This window comes from Cupressus sempervirens, chromosome 5 (assembly GCF_028749045.1).
Source record: "Cupressus sempervirens isolate cs-2001-9-10 chromosome 5, ASM2874904v1, whole genome shotgun sequence".
NCBI classification, from domain to species: Eukaryota; Viridiplantae; Streptophyta; class Pinopsida; order Cupressales; family Cupressaceae; genus Cupressus; species Cupressus sempervirens.
Window position 1 is genome coordinate 262,383,360 of NC_143122.1, and position 20,315 is coordinate 262,403,674.

Sequence of the window (20,315 nt, forward strand, 5' to 3'; positions counted from 1 at the left end):
ATGATGTCTTGCTTCCCTAAACTTAATGTCATCCTATCCCAATCTTCTCTTGACGTTAGGTGATCTATCTCTTTATCTCTACTTACCTACAATTTTGAGTTCATGCCCTTGCTAAACAAGGTCTAGATGTAGTGTAGTAAATTGTATCCCTTCAAAATTTTACACTATATTTGGACCTTTGGCTTAGTATGTCTTTCCCTAGGTCATTCTAAGCTTGTTTGGGAATAATCCTATCCTACTCTCAAGATTAGATTGTGTTATGGGTCCTATTATTCTAACAAAACTTTCTTTCTCCCTATTTGAAAGGACTAGTTTATCTAGCACCCTAGTTCTTATGGACTAAGGTATCCAATGTCTTGGTTTCTCCAAAAAGGGGCCACATTCAAATGTGTATGTCAACCTCCATCATTTGTAAACCAATCCCAATGTTTTCAGATGATAATTGGATGTCAAACTAAATTTGCATATACCTTGCAAACCCTATATAAAGCAATAATTTATCATTCGCAATCTAGATAAGAAGTTATAAGCAAGAGTATTCTCTCAATTCAAGAGCATACATGAATTCAAGGAGCGGCAACCTACAACAACATATATTCGAATATGACTTATTGTGTTCTTGCATCAACACTTGGAGGACTTGTCTAAAGAGCATTAGGTCACCACCATTATCATTCTTAAGGTATAATCTTGTCAATACGATATTTCAAATTTTCAATTATGATTTATCTATTGCCTTCCAAAGGATAAGCTCTTTTTTCATTAATTATAGTTGTTGCAGATGTAGGAATGCCAACATGGGGTTTGACATAGGAAAGCTTCTATACAATTGTTCCAAGTTTCATGTGTACAAAGTCAAATCCAGCCACTAAGGGGGATAGAAATGTAAAGAGAAGACTTTGATAGATGATCCCAAACTTCAAACAGGCACGAGCACCTAGACTGGGGCAGCTAGCAACCATGTATAACATTTTTCTCCAAATTGCAGATTCAAGTTTTTCTTGATCTCTTATTCCCAAATCCGAACTACTGTTTTGATGACTAGTTCTATATTTCATTGTTTAAGTTGAAGTTTTCAATTATCTATAATTTATTCTAGTTCATTGACACACACACTTCACAATCTCAAACCAATTGCAACAAAGGAACATTAATTCAAATGCCCAACTCTTCTATTATGAACTTAACTAACCCTATTTATGTTCCAACGATATGTCGTTTAGATTTTGAGATCCCCAGTTTGCATCCCTAGATTAAGATCTCCTTTAATTAAGAAGATAATAGATATGTTAGAGATCTTTCTTCATATGCCTTGATTGAAGAAAAGATGCATGAAGGATGGACCACGCCTCTTCATGTTGTCACTTATGCCTTGAATCCTTGGTGATGTGATACAAAATTGACCAAGACAAGATCTTCATATGAAGACAAAGAGCTAATGAAGAGTTTATAGGCTACAATTAAAATATTTTATGGTTGAAATAAGGATGCTTCAATAATTACTCGATGAAATAAGTTTTAAAGGAAAGTGATCTTTTTATGGGGAAGGTGATCTTTTCATGTGTTCATGAAATTTCACCACTCAAACAATGTTACTATGTCATGAGACAGCTTTGATATGAAAGTAATTCCACTATAAGAAGACACTATGATTAAATAATAAAAGCGTAAGATAGGAAACCCTAGAGCAAACCACCATGTAGTGGAAGTTTGAAACCATGGTTTCTATACTACAGTATGAGGAAAATGACTAGAAACAAATAGTTGCCAATATGAATGACTTTAAGAAATATGAGACATTGACCATTCCTAAGAAAATAAATGAATTTTACAAATAACTTCTATGAGTTTGATAGATGCCTTGAAAATTTGAAATAATGATCACAGAAACATTCTGAATGTATGGATGCTTACCAGTCGAAGGCAAGTGCAATTTCAGGCATATAGTATCAATCATATAGTCACAGTGCACTGTGATAAAACATGAATATCATCTCTGGCCATGGCCACAGTATAGCATGTAGAAACAGACATGTAGAGTAACACATGAAGAAATTCTTAAAAAGCTAACCTAGAGATTACACCATGCGCGCACACACAGTAACACATATGAACTAATTCTTAAATAAATGGCCAAGAAATTAAGACATCAGATATAAATTTTGAACAATTAATATTAATATCTTGCTCAGAGTCTGAATGTGCACACAAACTGAAGATAATAATGACAATATTCTAGGCACTTTTAGCCTGAGCAAGAATAAATAATTTCCAATTCCATACAGTATTACATAATCACTCTCACAAGCCCAATTCCGCTACCTTCCAGGTTTGTCTGGTAAGACTTTACCAGACAAAAATGTCTGAAACAAGACAAAGGATCTAGATGGTTGCGAAAATGGAACCATATGAGCTGCACCTCTTACCGTTGCAAAGGTCAATATCTTGCCATATGCTATTGCCCAACCAGCTACCTGCCGATCATATAGACACAACTTTCAGAAAACGCGTCTTCTTTTGGCACGGCAGTACTATAAAATACAAATATTATATGTTGAAACAATACATACCTGTCTATTCTGATACCATGCACCATATGGAACAGACACTCTCAAATTTAGTTCGTCTGCCAGCTGGCGAACTAGTGATCGAGAACCCACTAATGGTACTACAGAGTCTTGATCACCACTGAGGATAAGACAATTCAATCTTTTAATTGCACATAACTCGCTGAATGTTTCAAGGCATTGTTTTGCAAGAAGCACGAAAAAGATGTAACTCTGATATAATCAACCAAAAAAAAATACAATAAACTTATCACTAAAATGTAGATTAGCACGTGTAAAGTAGTTAGCATGAGTTTTCCACAGACTAGGTAGTTGCGTGTATGATTGCTTTTCGATTGAACTGTGTATACTTTTCAATGAACATTTCAGTTTACACTCAGTATTCCATAATCAAGAAGAGGAGATTGATGAATTGGATTCCAAAAATAACAAGCAGTAATTTTGCTCTTGCCCTGCACCTCAGAATTCCTCCCTACGCCTCCTTTTAAGATTAATTCTGCAATCCAATCCATCACTCTGCTATTGCTAGTGATGAGTCATTGAGTATGATCCAAAACGTTGATTGCAAAAATATATAATCAAATCCAAAAGTAATCTGCGCACATGTAAAGTGACTTAAATTTACAAGTTCTAGAGGTTGAAAAGTTTGGACGAGAACAAGAAACACAACTCCTGTTTTATACTAGAAGAAAGCATTAATGCACAAACATTAAAATGGTTAGGAGTGAATTTGAACTGGAATCAAATCAATAAGTAAATCCAGTTAATTTCGATGTGAGTTTTATTCCTCAAGACAAGACGTCAGCATGGGAAATGGAGGATGATGCCAGACTTTATTTGACTTAGGCAAAAACATGACTTTGATGCAAATGAAATATTGACTGAGTTGCATATTATGAACAACCCATTTGGTTGCCTCTCTAAAGATAAAATAATTAAGACAGACAATTTCTTTATTTGTTCATGCTTACCTGAAAATCCAAACACGGACACCTTGTTTAATTATGTTCTTCAGCACTGGAAGAATGTTGATGTTCCCATCAAGCGAGTTGTAATTCAAGACACTGGTACAACAACAAAGTATAAGTTCATATAGGAAATTGTGTCTTGTGTTTCATGTCTATTAATAAAATTAGGATAAAAAAATTGCTCACATTATAACTAAGGGATCTAAGGAAAATCGATCTCTAGAATACACTCAAATTTTGTAGTCTCAATTGTACAATGCATTGCAAAACAATGTCTCATATGTTACAAGTTTTTTTATTCTTACCAGGTCATGCAAATGATGTCTCCTTTGGGGAACACAGAGATCCAGATATTTGTTTAAATTACAGACACTTTAACAACTCTAATATCTTCAGAAAGAAGATATCCATAACCAATAGTTGAGCATGCATATCCCTGAATATCACACTATTTCGCCTAGCATTTTTAGACTAATTCCTCTGTTGTTTAGAGAGTATACTTCTAAATCTTAGTATACTGAAGCAGTACTCACTACGTTGTACCCAACATCAGTTATCTAGAATCACGTAGCCTCAATCATCATACCATTAGGTGACATAAAAGGGCAGTCTGAAAATGTTGGTTTTACTATACCAGTCAGCAGAGCCAATTCTTCTATTGGATGTTTGAAAAGGGATTTAGAAAAAAAAAAATGTGAAGAAAAACCCTCACTTTGAATGGTATACAAATCAAATTAGAAGCCACATAATACTTTTGGAACACTAAAGCAAATTTAAGAAACTTGAAATTAGCAGACAGCCATGAATAGTCTCAAAATTAAAGTGAGCTTTACCTCTCATATATACATTTCTCCCTGCAATAGTATAACTGTCAATTTTGAGCATCCTGATAGTTCATTTCAATCAAATGCAAAAAGATTTATTTTTATCCAACTCACTTTTCCAGAATTTCCACTCAAGCTTCAACCAAAACGTCAATTTCCCCTTAGACTCTTCATTTTCCCTTCTATTAAATTTAAAATATTCAGTACTTCCTAATTTATAGATGTTGCAAACAAGAGTACCAAATGTGAAAAAATCCACGCTGTAATAAACATGTGAACTATATTTAAAATGGCTTCGAATGTGAACATTGACCACATACATTTTCTTTCGACTGTCCTCGCAACCATTTCTACGGGCATTGTTTTTCTATTCCAAATGTTCAGGAATAGTCCATGACACTACAGAAAAGAAGGTTCGAGAGCCAAAATGATCAGAGGTGAATTTCAAACAGCAGCTAACATGCTGCAGTTCTGCAATTGCTTATATATTTTCAAAGTTGACTTCATCTAAACAACAAATTAGAGTCCACGAAAAGATCCCAAAAAATCAAACATTATAGTTTTGCAGAAAGTCTTTCAGAAGTTCTCAGCTACAAAATATTGATGCGTACAAAGATTCTAAGAAAAATGTCAACCATTAGTTTATTATATATGTCTATGATGTATAACAATTGTTTTTAACAAGTTATACTTCATTGTGTGTATGTTGAGAATTTTTTGACGGCCTTTATTTTGTTTTATCACATATTGATTGCCCAAAACAAAAATGAAGATTTTGTTTCCCTAGCATCAACAAAATTCCCTAACTGCAAAGTGAATAGAGACTCACCTACTGCACATACTCCATAGATATGGTAATTTAGTCCTGTTAGCATGCAGTGCAAGTTGAACCTCTGGCAAGTTGAAATAAAAGCGTCTTTCATAAGTCATGCAAACATCAACTCCAAGACTCATTTTGGTCACCTATTACATAACATATAAAATCAAAAAGTTACCATTTATGTCAGCCTTAAATGGCATATCATCAGTTGAATAATTCAAACAGCAATTAGTTCTAACTCTTGGAAAACAAGTCAAGACAAAAGAGAAATGACAACATTAAACTAGAAAAAAACACTGGAACCTTTCTTTTCAATCGAAGTTCTTGTTCAACAAGGGATGGATAACAAACATCAAGTATGACATCATACTGATTGACATAGTCACCAAGTTCCTGATTTCCTTGTTCCATTGCCACAGCACACTCTTGAGATACATTATGTGCATCATCACTCATAACATAATCATCAAAGTTGCAGTGATCCATTATAGCAGTATTGGTCTCCTCAGAAATTAGTCCATGTGACCATAAATATTCCCAACTTGCTGCTGCATCTACATCAAGCTTAAGAAGTGGATTTCCAACCTGCAAGATGAAATATGCTAAAAGAAACTCAAAACTAAAAAATATCAATTAATTCAGAACTCAATTTACAAGTAGGAGGTCTTTTAGCATTAAATTTTCACTTACAGAGATGCCCTTGATGTTGAATTTAAAACCTCTGGTCATTTTATTGTACTCTAAAAGACGGTCTGCTAATTGTGGTACATAATGCCCTATTTACCAATTACACTTTATTAGACATCATCTATTGCAATCTAAATTCATATTTTGTAAACAAATAACCATTAGGAAAGCTATACCATTTCAGTGGCAAAGTAGAAACATGCAAAATATCAACAGAATCCCCACACGCCTAACCTGCATAGCTTTCTCCTGTAAGGAAAAAGTCTCTGGATCTGTATTCAGGGAATTTGTCGAACCATTTCAGAAGAAAGATCTGCATATCTGCAGCTGTATCTACCAACTATTAGACCACATAAGATCATATAGCAGTTTCAAAATTTCTTACAATCAAAATAAACAGAAAAATGATCCAAAATAAGTTTATGGCAGTGTCTCTCAGCTTCCTAATTCATTACATTTGAGCTTTATACACCGGAGTTGTCAATATCAACTAGAAGACATCCATGAAAAGAAGAATAGATATAGTCAATAGACACAATTGCTCACCTGTTGAAGCATCTCCACATGTATAGTCTGAACTTGAGTTTGAATATGACCAACCAACACCAGCAGGAGACTCAACAAAAAGAAGGTTTGATACTGCAAGTACAGATCAAGTCCCACAATGTAGCAGCATAAAATTAGTCCAAGGAAAGAATTTTTCTGAGGAATATAATATCCCAGAAATACAGTACACAATTACTGACTGAATTATCACAACAGTAGAATGCAAGTGACAATAAAAGAAACTAAAACATCACCATGAACAAGGACAGAGAAAAAAAGATAGGTTTAAATTATTAACATTTCAGTGTAAAGCAGGAAAAATGCATTTCCCAGTGAGATAAGAAATCAATCATAATGACATAATGTCATCCATAATAGAATTTTGTTCTATATACACTTCTGTTCCAAGATTCCAACTATGTATAAATAGATCATAACACCTTTATTCCATGACTTTGGATTTTTTATCAACCCTCTGCCATCCCCTCTTGGGTAAAAGGGACCAAGCTCTGTAAAAGCACCACCTCCAATTGAAGAACATCCCGGGCCTGTACAAATGTATGTGTTAAAACTTAATATGTGATAAATCTATCCAAGTGATTAATGCATAAGAAGAAATCATAAAAGCTTTATATAATAATGGCACACATTATTATTCCAAATCAAATTGCTAAGATACATCTTGAGGCAACTAAAGTTCTACTACAACTGAATGACTGAATCAACCGAAAAATTTCAACTATCTCTAATACAAATACTTTGACCATGAAATTAACCAGCTCTCAATTCTTTTCCAATTCTAACTTATTCTTGCTAGAGGAAAAAACTAACAAAATAAATAACTTCACGAATCATAATATAACAACTGACAATGCAAACAATAAAAAAAATTACCAACAGCTAACTGCAATATCCAAAGATGTTGCAATTTGCTGTGAAATTAAACACAAAACCATACATCCTGAAGGATTTCGCTAAAACTCAGCAGCCCAAAATTAAAATGTAGTACAATGCATATCATAGTGTCATATGATGATTGAGCATCATTACTGAAAATTACTAATCAATAGAATATTTTATAAATTTCTCTTTCAAATAAAATTCCTCACTTACTGTAGCCTCAGCCTAGATAGTAAATATATCATCATCCAGTGCAACCCATCCTAACCAGTCCACTTCTTATGATTGCTCCTCTCATGTCTTTTTTCGAAACTATGAATAGAATTAAATAATTATACATAGGTTGTTGAAAAAAAAGTGGTCATAAGAATAGGGTTATTACTTAACTAGTTTTACAATTGGGTATCTTTCATATCTACCATTTAAGCTTACTTAGAGTACAAAGGAATCTTTCAATATGGTCTTATTTTATCTTATCACTTGATTTCACATATCATAAAGATTAGGACACTTGTCATGATCCTATTTTATCCTATGTCTTACATTGGCCTATATAACCAATGATTTCTCATTCATTGTACACCCATTCTATTTGCATTTGTTGACAAGAATATACTTTATTCTTGTGAAAATGATATTTAGTGTTTTGTGCTTCCATTAAGCCTCTAGATCTTGGGTGGCTATCTCAATAGCCAAATCTGGTATGGTATGGAAGAAAATTGAGCATCTTTGGATAGCTTTTTGGGAGATCTTGAATGCTGAAATTGTATTTTCTTGAAGCATTGAGTATGTTCTTCTCTTGCATCCATGGATGATCTAAAGAACCAGAAAGGTCTGATAGAAACACTAGAGTTTATTTGTGTGTGTGTGTGTGTGTGTGTGTCTGTGTGGGCAATTTCAGCAATCGCAGTCAATCCACCAAATCACTTCCCAGGTGCAACAAATAACCACTCAGAGAACATAATGCATCATCAAGCTCTCTCATTTCTCTACGTAAATATCTTACTATGCTTGAACAGTTGAAATGCAAAGAAACACCTTTTAAGCCTGTCTTAGAATTGCTTCAAGATGAGGAACAAGAACCAATCACTAATTAGCCAACAGAAACAACAGAAGAAGACAAACAAGTATATGCCTACCTAAAAGGATTTTCTAATCCCTGTCCAGCCTTTTTGATAACTGTAAAAATCCTTGGGATGAAAGCGAATAATCTCTGTGCTTTTTTGGACTCAGGAGCAGATTGCAATTTAGCCTGTGCGCATTGCTTTCCCAGAGATTGCTGGATCATTGCAAAAACCACTACCAGTTCAATAACGAAAAGAACAATCCTATAACGTGTAAGGCATCGGTCCCTTTGCAATTTGAGAATGCAATCCATCAAACTGAATTTCTCCAGTTTCCAGTTGAATACTATCATTGCATTATTGGAAGTGCAACTCTTCAGGCTTAGAGTCCCTATACTGTCGGTGCTTCAGGAACTCATATTGTTTTCAAATTTGGTAAAGTAATGCAGATTAATGAAGCTAGAGCATATTTACCAAAACTTCCATTTGTTCAAAATCAGAAGATTATAAAACCTGGTCAAAGAATTTGGTTTACACATCAAACTGAGAACACTAAGGCCAGTTTAGAACAAGTTCAAAGACAATTTGCAGAAGCTTTGTTACCAAAGACTTGAATAAATACTCAAGAGATTTTGAATACTCTCTAAAATTGAAGAAGGATCAAAATGGCAAGGAAATGATCCCAGCAAGAAAAGCAAATCATTTGATTTTATCTAAAGCAGATCAAGAGCTTTGTGAAATGAAGATAACAGATCTCCTAGGAAAAGGTTTGATTTGACCTAGCACTAGTCCTTTCTCCTGTCATGCAATCTATGTTCTAGAAAAAATACAAGTTGTTAATTACAAACCTCTGAATGCATGTTTGGAAAGTAATCAGCATCCTCTGCCTAGTAAAGATTATATTTGGCAGCGAATTCAAGGTTGTAATGTGTTTAGCAAGTTTGATTTGACAAAGGGATTCTGGCAGGTGAAGATTAAAGAGGAAGATCGCCATAAAACAGCTTTTTCAGTCCCTCAAGGACTCTATGAATGGAATGTTCTTCCTTTTGGCATTAAGACAACACCATCAATCTTCCAAGGAATAATGGATAAAGTATTTTCTCCATATGCTAAGTTTATTCAGCCATACATAGATGACATTTTGATTTTTAGCCAGGATCATAATCCCACATTGAACACATGAAAAATTCTTGTCAATATGTCAAACTCATGGTATCTGTTTGAATCCTGCTAAGCTAAGTTTGTGTATGGAAAGTCTAATCTTTATTGGCATCAGGATTGAACCAAATGGTAAAATTTCTCCTCAAAGACATCTACTCGAAGCCATACAAAAATTTGATACAAGATAAAAAAATCTTTACAAAGATTTCTTGGCTTAGTTAATTATATACCTGGCTATTTCAAAAATAATGCAAAAGTCAAGAAAGAACTCTAACAAAAAAGCTCCTCCTTGGACAGAGAAGTATAATCAGGCTATTCAAGACATCAAGTACAAATGTCAACATTTGCCTCAATTAAAAATCCCAGGCAATGGTAAGAAAATAGTTCAATTTGATGCAAGTGATACATCATGGGGAGCTCTTCTTGAAGAAGTCAAGCACGGAGATAAGACCAAAGAAGAAATTGTCAGGTATGAATCCGGATCATTTAAAGGATCTGAAATGAATTATCATTCTAGTCATAAGGAGTTATTAGCTGCGGTCAATGCATTCCAAAGTTTCAATTATTCATTGGTGACCAAAAATTTGTTCTTTGAAGTGATCTAAAGAATCTACCTGGATTTTTCAAGAAAGAATCAAAGAATAAGGTAGTGCAGGCAAGACTTCTCAGATGGGCACAATACTTGGATTTTGATTTTGAAACTGAACATCTTGAAGAAACAAAAAATGTTTTAGCAGATTTCCTGAGCAGAGAAGGTTGTCAACCAAATCATTGAGCATGAAAATGCTTCAGACTCATCTTAGGAGTAGTACAGAATTCACTCAATTAGATATTCTTCAGCATATTCATCAAATTTTATGGGAACTTCCATATTCTATTGAAGAATACTGGCGCCAACGAAGAGTGATTCAACAAGAACACATCGGAGAATTCATGGAACAACACGGGCAACAAAACCTTCATCATGTTAGAAATCTAAATCAAATAGAACAAGGAGAAGGAACCAGAGAGGTTGTTTTTCAACCAAATCTCTTCCTAGAACAAGATCAGTCACAAGATGTTTCACACAACCTAAATTGGTTATTTAGAGATGCAGCTGATCAGTCTCCATGGACAGAATGTACAGAAGATTTGTATGAAGAAAGAAGAAGAATGCTTGTTGTAGAATTTACTCGAGCACAGTCTTAGCATCATGTCAGAATGATCATGGAAAGAAGAGAAGAATATAATTTTGCCAGTAAGTTTTATGGCAGGAAAATCTTCAAACCCTCACTCAGCAAGTATATCAAGAACAAAGGGAGAATCACTTCAAAGCTTCTCAACAGCTCTTAACTAAATCAATTATTCAGAGATATCCATGTCAACCTGCAGATGAAGAATTCAGGTCCTATCTTCATCACACTGTTACCAGTGCAACAACTTTTGAATGGCCAACTCAAATTCTCAGTAGCACTCATATTCCTCACCAAGAGAGATGGTTAAGGATCGTAAATCCTTTAGAAAATTATTTTCAAGTGGTCTATCCTCATGATCATCATATTCTCCCCACAACCTATAATTATGGATATTTGCATAAGCTAACCTTTCATTCTTATGATCCAATTAATAGGTTTATTTTTTAGCAGTATGGGCCAGCAAGAGGATACAATAGAGCTTCATAATCAACATCAATTTGCTCATTCAGATACTCACAAACCAATTTGGATCTTCAACAATTTAGCATACTAGACCACAAACATTTGATCCACATACCAAAGATTGCTATGCTTACATTCATCTACATCATAGAATACTTTGGAAAGAGGAATCCCTCGAAGAATGTTTGGAAAGGGTGTTACATGGCATATCACCATCAAACTCAAGTGATGAAAGCTATGACCTAGAAGCTCATTCACCAAAACACCCTAGAAACTTCTAGCCTAAAGAGTGGGGTTGTCACTCATCCAAGTTATCCAATACTTGGTTAGCAAACATTGGACCCATCCATGGTTAAAAGGGGCAAGGTTACTGCCATATTATAACCATGAGTTAGCCTTCTCATGATCAAAAAGAGATTCTGTAATAAGTGTCTGTCTTTCTCTCACATTATTGTTCACATCGCTTTACCTTAGTGAGATTATTGTGTGAGATTCCTTTGTGATAAAGTTTGTAGAACCAAGCTAGGTGTCAGTCTTGTATGGACGGATCTTAAAATGTAATAAACTTGTTTGAGTTGCTTAGGGAACACGCCCTCTATATAAGGAGGCAAGAGCCTACATTGAAACCAAGTTTTTCCTCAGTCAATCCATAGTCCATCTACAAGTGTGTCAAGTCGTAAGTCCCGAACAAGGTAGAGAGTATGCTCTTCTTTGCATAAGAGAATAAGAAATCAGATCCTTGTGTATGTTAGTATTGTATGTCCTCATATAAGTGTGTAATACAGCCCACTTTCCTGTAGGTGTGTATGTGCTCACAAAAGGCTGAACGTAACTCTTTGCCATGGGGTGTTGGATGTTGCGAGTCTACCCTACTAGGAGGAAATTGAGTCGTCCTTTTTAAGTCTAGGCTACCCTTACTCGCTATCATGGCCTTCTCTGATGACATCATTCCTTATGATGCCCTTACGCTACTTTCCTCCTTTGTTTTTCTGTGTACACACAATGTTTGTGCATTGTAGCTACCAACTCCTTGTTGCTATGCTGTTCACAAGTATCGCAACTCACCACCCCCACCCTAGCATTATTGTATAGGGTAAGCCACCATAGCCCTGCTAGGAGTACTTTCTGTGTCGTTGTATCTGGTCCTATATGCCCCCCTAAAGGACCTTCATGGGTTTCCCTTAGGACACTTTGCACTTCTTCCTCCATAATACACCTTCTCAATACTTGGTCTAGGCCCATTTTATACAAGAGTCCATTAATCAAATGAAATATTCTACTCCTCAGTACTAGCTTTCGTCACTCACTTGGCAACACTTGTATTGGAAACTGTGAGGTTGATAGATATTCTCCAACATTTTTATACCACTCGGGGAGAATAGCAATATGAAATAGGTGTGTTTGGGAAGTCATCATTAATTCCTTCCAATGACTCTCCCAACTTAATCTGAGAGAATTGATCTATGATGATGTAGCTCTTCCTAGGCCACACAATAATGGTGAAGGTAAATTCTTGAAGTAGCAGCAACCATCTGCTCACCCTCCCTTGTATGATTGGTTTATTCACCAGGTACATCAATGTCTGGTGATCCAGGTAAAACATGAAAAGTGTTGCCAATAGATAGTGCCTTAACTTCTGCATGGCGTAGACCATTCCGAGGGCTTCTCATTTTCTCGTACTCTAGTTCTTCTCGACTCTTAACAACAGTTTGTTGGTGAAATAGATGGGGTGGTCCAAGCCGTGATTACCCGTTTGTTCCAAAGTTGCACTGATTGCAAAGTTGGAAGCGTCCACATGTATGTGGAATTCCTCGTCCCAGTTGGGATATGCCAGGGTTGGTGCCCCCAGTAGTCTGGTCTTCAATTCGCTAAAGTACATCTCTTGCTTCGTTCCCCAAATATAGGGTTCCCCTTTCTATGCCAACCTATTGAAGGGGTGGAAAATTTGGGCAAAATTCTTTATAAACCTTTTGTAGTAGCCGATGTATCCCAAGAATGATTTTACCCAAGTTACATCCACGGGAGCCTCCATCTCAACTAGTACCTTGTCAAGGCTGGTCTTTAATCTTGTCTTACATACGATGATGTGACCTAAGAGCTTTCCCTGTGGGACCATAAATCTGCATTTCTTCAAATTGAGTGCTAAACTTGCCTGTCGGTACCTTTCCATACATTCTCCTAATATTGCCAAGTGTGTGTTCTACCCATTGAAGATAGACCAACCATCAAGGAAAGCTTGGAAGTTCCCCACAGACATTTTGTAAAAAATGTGAAGAATTATTCTCTGTAACATTATCGGTGCATTGCATAGACTGAAGAGAATCTAGTCATATGCGTACACCTTGTCTTTCACCATAAACATGGTTTGTAATGTCCCCTTTCCAGCATTCATAGCATGATGTTGTCATTAGCCTATTTCCCCACAGTCCCGTAGGCTAACTAGGACATTAAAGGGGCTTAGAGGCCATTTGGCCTAGACAGTTTCAGTTGCAGGTCTTTCTGAGGGGTTCTGAAGCAACTTTGGGCATACTTACTATTTATAGTAAGTCATCTTGGACATGGCTGGACATTCAGTCACAGTGGTATGTCGATGGTAATTGTTTAAAATCAACAGGAAGACTTATTTATCATTGATAAGATTTGTTATGCATTGATAAAGCCATTTTATAAAGTTAAATTTAAATATTTAACTTTATTAATGCATAGACTATAGTTTGTGGGAAATATTTAAATTAAAAGAGTTCCCTTTATTTTTATAACACATTGGAGACATAAGGTACATAAAGGGAGTTATGTTTTATCCCACATTGAGAAAACGAAGGATTGAGCTCTTATGAGAACACTATAAAAGAAATGGAAGAGCTTTTTTTTTTGTATGCTTGGATGAAGATTAATGTTATGTTGTTGGATATCTGATTATCGGGCTTGGAGGACGGAATCCCTCTTTGCTAGCATTCTCTTCGCTGTTGGAAGACAGAGTCAGGAGGATCAAGGGTGTTTTCACTTCAGGAAACACACTGGGTTTCATTTGGGGCGTTTGCATAAAGAAATTTACAAGGGTTTGAGGTGCAGATCTGAAGTTAGTTATTGCTATAGTGCCGCATGAATAGTATTTTGCTACAGTTGGCATGAACAGTATTTTGCTACAGTACGGCGTGAACAGTGTTGGTATCAAGTTTACTTGTTTTTCCGGCTGATTAGAAGTTTGGAGGGCTGGCCGACTACATCTGCAAAATACTATGGCAACTAATTCCAGGTTTCTTCTGTTAAATTTTGATATTTTGCATAATAATTGTTGAATACAAGTCTGAATAGTTGTTGCAGCCTTTAAGGCAGCTGTAAGTGCACATCTACATTTAAAAATCACCCTTTATTAGCAGATTGAAAGAGTTTCCAGATTTTTCATATACTATTGAATGTGTGCCAAGTGTTTGTGAAAATATTATGATGTGTATTATGCATTTTAATGTCACTTCATAGTTGTTCGTAAATCTACTCATTGGAAAGCAATTTATTGAGGAAATCAGCTTTATGAGTTTGCATACGAAGTGTTTGACAATATTCCTTAAGTTAAATTTCTGCAAGTCAAAGTTCAAATCAGGGGAGGATATTACATGGTTTTCAACTTACCTTCCTCTACAATCAATATTTGGGTATACCCAGAGAAACCGTCCATGAATGAATACATCTCATGTCCGACAACTTCCTCAAGTATTGTGTCTGTCAATGGAGTAGAAATCCCTTCCTTTAGGGTGACAGTGTTTAAGCATTTGAAGTTGACACAAATTCTAATCTAGTTTGCCTTCTTTAATGATATTACTATGGGTGATACCCATTTACTTTCTGTACCTTAAAGATGATTCATGCCTCAAGCATGCATTGAATTTCTTCATTTACCCTGGTTGCATAGTTTTTGTTCATCTTGTACAATCTTTTTTGTAAAGGTATGGCTCCAGGTACCAAGGGGATGTGATGCACGCACAACTCTGGTGAGACACCCTTAAGGTCCTTGTAAGTTTAGGCAAACACGTACTTATATTCCATGAATATTTTGAATGTTGCATCTTTCAACACTGGATCCTAGTCGTCCCCAACCAATATGTTGCGTGGGTTTTCCTCATCCCCGAGGTTGGTAATTCATAGGGACACTTCTTCATACTTGATTGGTCCCTTCCGCATCAAATATGTGCGTTGGGCTCTCATTCACACAAACCTCTCCTGTGTATTCTCCATACTCTGACAGAAACACATCCTTCTTCAACCCTTGTTCTATCACTTCCACCCCCAACATGTAACTGTGGAAGAGCTTGTAGTCTTCCATTAGCCAATGGAAGAGTTTGTTCATCGAAATTACATCATCCTCCGAACATTCCTCTAGTTCTAGTACACCTTCCTCATTGGGTTCCATTTGGTTCCTACCTTCATCCATTCCACCATGCTCTCCGTCGGACTGAGACTTTGAAGATGATATAATTTCTTCACTTGCCATTTGTGTACAGATGTCAATGACAAAATTTCTTTTGCCACTTTCCATGGAGGGTATTTTTCTTCCAATTATGATTTACCTTTGTTGTCACTAGCCATCATCTATCCAGAATGGCATCATACCCTTTCTTATTAAGTGGGATCACAACAAAGTTCAACACAAACAGTTGCGTTCCGATGGTAACTTGTTGGTCCATTAGTGTCCGAAGGGGTTTTATTCCTTGTCGGTCTGCACCCAATAAATTGAAGGTTGGGGGCCATAGAGTAAGCTTCTCGAGTTTCTTCCATGTCTCCTCTAGGACATTTTCCCCTGACTCGCCATCGACTATGGTGTCTATAAGAATGGTTCCCAAAATGCCCATTTTTACAACTACTGGGTGTTGGCCATTATTCACTATCAATAGCATTGGGTCCATTGCCAACCCACTCGGGATGTACATCTGTTGCAAGGTGTCGGGTTGAGAAGTGGTGCTAGGATTTGTAGAACAAGTATTTAATAATGTTGTCCTCAATTAAGGCATGGTATTAAGGTCTTGAATTTTGATCAGTACCTCTATTTGTAACATCTGTCGTAGTATATTGTTTTCTGCTTCTATCCACCCAAAAGTGCTCGCTCTCATGTGCATCCTTTCTTATTTTCATAGCTTTCTCTATTTCTTCCTTTGCCTCTCATACCCTCTGCTTCTCAGTACGAGGATTAGGATATACCATTTGTTTCACTTAGTTTTGGGTGATAGAAAATACCTTTTCTTCTCGATGTTAAGGAGGTTCACATTAGGCTTCAAACAATTGGCATCTTCGTGATCCTTGGGGCTACACCATGAACACAACTTTTGTGATGTGCCATCATTTTGGCAGTCTCGGGTGAAGTGGCCTCATTGGTTGCATGCTCGACATTGTATCATCAACCCTCCCTTTGACTCGCATTGTATTCGGCTTTTATCATCATTACCTCCTCTCTTTCTATGCTGGTTGTTTCAGAACCCGCCTGATGATGCATTATTTGTCTGTTGGTTAGGGTTGGTTGCCCTAGGGTAGATTGTTGCTCCTATGTGAAGAGCACCTATTGGCTCCTCATCTTCATATTGTAGTGGCATTCCTTAGTGGAATGACCCATCACTTGGCAAATATTGCAAAATGATTTTCTTGGGCATGACCCCTTTGTGTGTCTAGTTACCTTGCACTCTCTACACCACATCTCTTCTTCATCACTTCGTCTTGCACTCCCCTTCATTGTTTTAAATTCCCTCATCATTTGTTCCATATCTTTCTGGAGAGCTTGCACATTCTTATTGGATTCGTCGTCATTGCTCCTCTCTCTAGATGATTCATCACTTCCGGATGAGAACTTGCTTCTTTTCTTCTTTGATGTCTTATCTTCACTCTTGAGGTTCATGGCTCTATCGTAAGCATCTTTATATGATGTAGGTGGCACTATTTTCATCTTCTTCCTGAGGGAGGCATTTAATCCCTCAATAAACCATCTCTTCTTTAATTCGTTGGTCGGTTGAGTTTTCATCTTCCCAAACAATTCCTTAAGCCTTCAATGATAAGCTCTTCCCGTCACTTTCTTTACTTGCTTTGAGCTGAATACTTTTGCAACTCTTTCATTGACATCCCAAAGCAATCTAAATTCCTTCTAGAATTCCTTCCTTAGATTGCCCCATGTATTTATCCTTAAGTTCTCCATATCGGAGTACCAATCAATGGAAACTTCTCATCAGGTTGTCTGAAACTATTGGACCCACTCATATTGATTTGTAACTTTGTTCATCGTCCAAACAGTTTCACAGGTCCAACAGTGTCTCACGGGATCCTCCTTCTTGGCGCCAATGAACTTCGACAGTTTTTGTTTTTGAGACATGTTTTTGCTTCCTTCGGTTGTTTGTCGTGAAAAGGTTTGATTGGAGCTTGACGGATTGTTTTGACTATTGTTGCCTCTCGTTGGTTTTGTTTCCAAACTAGTTGGGTTGGATCTTGACAAATTGCTTTGATCACTATGTGGTGTCCCTCTGACACTCCTTGCTGCCTCAGTGTCCTCAACTTCCCTTGCTTCTTCTCGCCTTTCTTTCGAGCTTCCCTTACCTCACTTCTTTGTGTAAGGGTTAGATTCCCTAATAAGCTCCTTGTCTCTTCTATTAAACTGGTCTCGCCAACCTGTGTCTATTGTACTCCTAACGGTGTTCCTCCCTCCTACACATTTCCTCTTGGACTTCTTCATCTCCGACCCTACCCCCTCGGTCCCCTTCGACCAATCCTTCAACAAGTGCCTTCAACTCTCTTCTACGTTTCACTTGTTGCTGTAGTGATAAAGCCTTCTAGATAGCCTCACTTTTGTCTATTTGTTCGTTTCTACTTCTATCTTTGTTTAATAGGTTTGGCATGTATACTTTTCACTCATGGAATTGAAACAACACATAATTTAGATTAGAACAATTTTATTCATTCAATTTTCCGTACAATGTGAGTCGACTATATGACCTCATCATTACAAGTTTACAATGTCCTTTTTATTCCCCCTTCTCAAAAGTTTAAAGTTCATGGATTGATCCTTTGTCAAGTTCCATCGCGTTCTTCCTCCCGACAGTTATTCTTGGCAAAAATTTGCAGGTTCTGCTATTGGCATTGTTCCCACTCATTTTCCTCCCTTCGATTCCTTTGAGTGAGGGATGCTTGTGCTAACAGACGAGGTAGGTGATGCAACAACCTATTTGCTGCGGGGCTTATGTTTAACGCATCCCACATAGTATCCTCAGCAACTTCTTTCCATGCAGCCTCCCTTCGTACAAAAGTCTCAATGGCTGCCCGAAACAAGATGTAGAAGTTTGTGGTCAATGCATGTTTCCCTTTGAAAAGCTTTGTAACTCCATCTTTGTTGGTTATGATATTCTCATTAATAGGTAGTCTCATTTATCCACTCTATTCCATTACCTTTGTCACTTCCCAGATTCGGTTGACAACGATGCCAAAACTAGTTTTAATACATGCTACAAAATTAATGGATAAGCATAACATAGAAGTGAATGCAACACAATGTTCAGGAATCTAGATTGTTATTCCATTAATGTTTCTCTTCAATACATCACATCACGGTACAACTCGGACTCGAAACAACTATGATATGATGATATCTTTTCTCGTTCATGACAAGCATACATATATTGCCCGAAGGGTTGTGACTCAACCTTCGCATCATAACGCATTTGGTAAATAACACACAATTAGCTATTCCTGAAACATTATTTACCCGATAACATGTGTGTGTAAATCATTGGTACTGTTTTATTTACTGTGCTTGCAGTCTGTATTAGATGTTGATTGATCTTCCTTTCTTGTCTTCCATGCCTACCTTTGAGTGCAACCTTAACCATATATATCATTCAATTAGGAATGGATGGTTGTGTCTTTTCCATTGTCACAACCCTCTCATGAATAACATCTCTTGCAAATGATTGTTGCCCCTTAGTGAACCACTGTTGTTTTAATTTATTGAAATTGCTACTTTAATGATTAATAATCAAGATTTAAATCAATGCTCTTACATATGGATTGCTGCATTGTTGCTGACTTAGACTGCCAGCCTTCGATCTCATCCATAGAGTGTAGTGTTCTTTGAAGATGATCTCTATTCCCAATGCTGAGCTAATATCCATAATGATTGTCATTGCCTTCCTCTTAAAAAAACAGATCACTGTAGAAGGCAATTCATATTTACTATTTATGTGGGGGCATGACATTCCTTGATGCATAACTACATCTAGAATAGGATTCATTTCATCCATTCTTCTCTTTTATCTTTTCCTCAATAAAAGTGATTTCTCTATGTAATGCCATTGAGTATCCTACCTGCTTAAGAATGAAACCTAGGATAAGTAGTGCAACTCGGGGAAAAGTGCATGCTTACCACATAGAGTGATGATTTAGTCCTGAGCAGAATAGAAGCTAAATGAATAATTAGGATTTAGAAATCTTGGGAGAACATTGCTGATGCCAAAGGATCCTCATATGAGAAGTTGTGTTCCAAAATTTTACTATCTTCAGAGAAGAAAATATTCATATAAAAAAGATATGAGTGGTGTCATGAGGATTGGATAGCTTTGACCCAGGTGAGATCATTCAAAGCAACACCACTAGGTAGGCTCCCTACCTTAAGAATTTAAACTATTGTAGACCATGAAAAAAGGGGAAACAAGGCCAACACTTAGATGTCCATTAGCAATAGAAAGTGTGTCCATGATAAAGGGGATGACCAGCAAGAGATATGAGGTTCATCATTCCTATGCTTGATGTATGATTGCCTTGAGAAAGACAAGCAAATTACTTTTGTAGTTACACAATAATCATGGTGCAAGTGGTCCCATCCCAAGGATTGAATCACTAAAAGAGGGAAAGTGATGGTGAGATGTTAGCCATTAGGCTCACTTACAAGTGAAAAAGGCAATAGAAAGCATGAAGTCTGAAACAGTATATAAAATTGTGGATCATGTAGTATCGAAAAGAAAATGTCCAGTAGAAAACTTTTAGACTTGTAGTAGAGGAAACATATGAATTATGGATCATGTATGCATCTAATTTCTAACCATCTATATGATGCACAAGGACTCAAGATTAGGATGCCAAAGATCCCACAGTGCCAAATGATGTGCATGGACTTTG

At 36.6% G+C, this 20,315-nt stretch overlaps 1 protein-coding gene across 2 annotated transcripts in view; it reads right to left on the bottom strand.

The window, feature by feature from the left end:
- Nucleotides 1-2,154: 2,154 nt before the first annotated feature.
- Nucleotides 2,155-20,315, bottom strand: part of LOC149555552 (serine carboxypeptidase-like 42) — a 37,666-nt gene continuing 19,505 nt past the window's right edge. The window contains exons 2-10 of one of the 2 annotated variants that reach the window (XM_089829654.1): nucleotides 6,853-6,960; nucleotides 6,413-6,505; nucleotides 6,101-6,187; nucleotides 5,870-5,955; nucleotides 5,483-5,764; nucleotides 5,189-5,322; nucleotides 3,539-3,631; nucleotides 2,571-2,688; nucleotides 2,155-2,474 (exon numbers count right to left, since the gene is read on the bottom strand). In XM_089829654.1, the coding sequence (XP_089685780.1) occupies nucleotides 2,319-2,474; nucleotides 2,571-2,688; nucleotides 3,539-3,631; nucleotides 5,189-5,322; nucleotides 5,483-5,764; nucleotides 5,870-5,955; nucleotides 6,101-6,187; nucleotides 6,413-6,505; nucleotides 6,853-6,960 (1,157 nt within the window). In that variant the 3' untranslated portion in view covers nucleotides 2,155-2,318. Of the gene's footprint in view, nucleotides 2,475-2,570; nucleotides 2,689-3,538; nucleotides 3,632-5,188; nucleotides 5,323-5,482; nucleotides 5,765-5,869; nucleotides 5,956-6,100; nucleotides 6,194-6,412; nucleotides 6,506-6,852; nucleotides 6,961-20,315 lie in introns of both variants that reach the window. The other variant, XM_089829653.1, reaches the window with a different exon arrangement.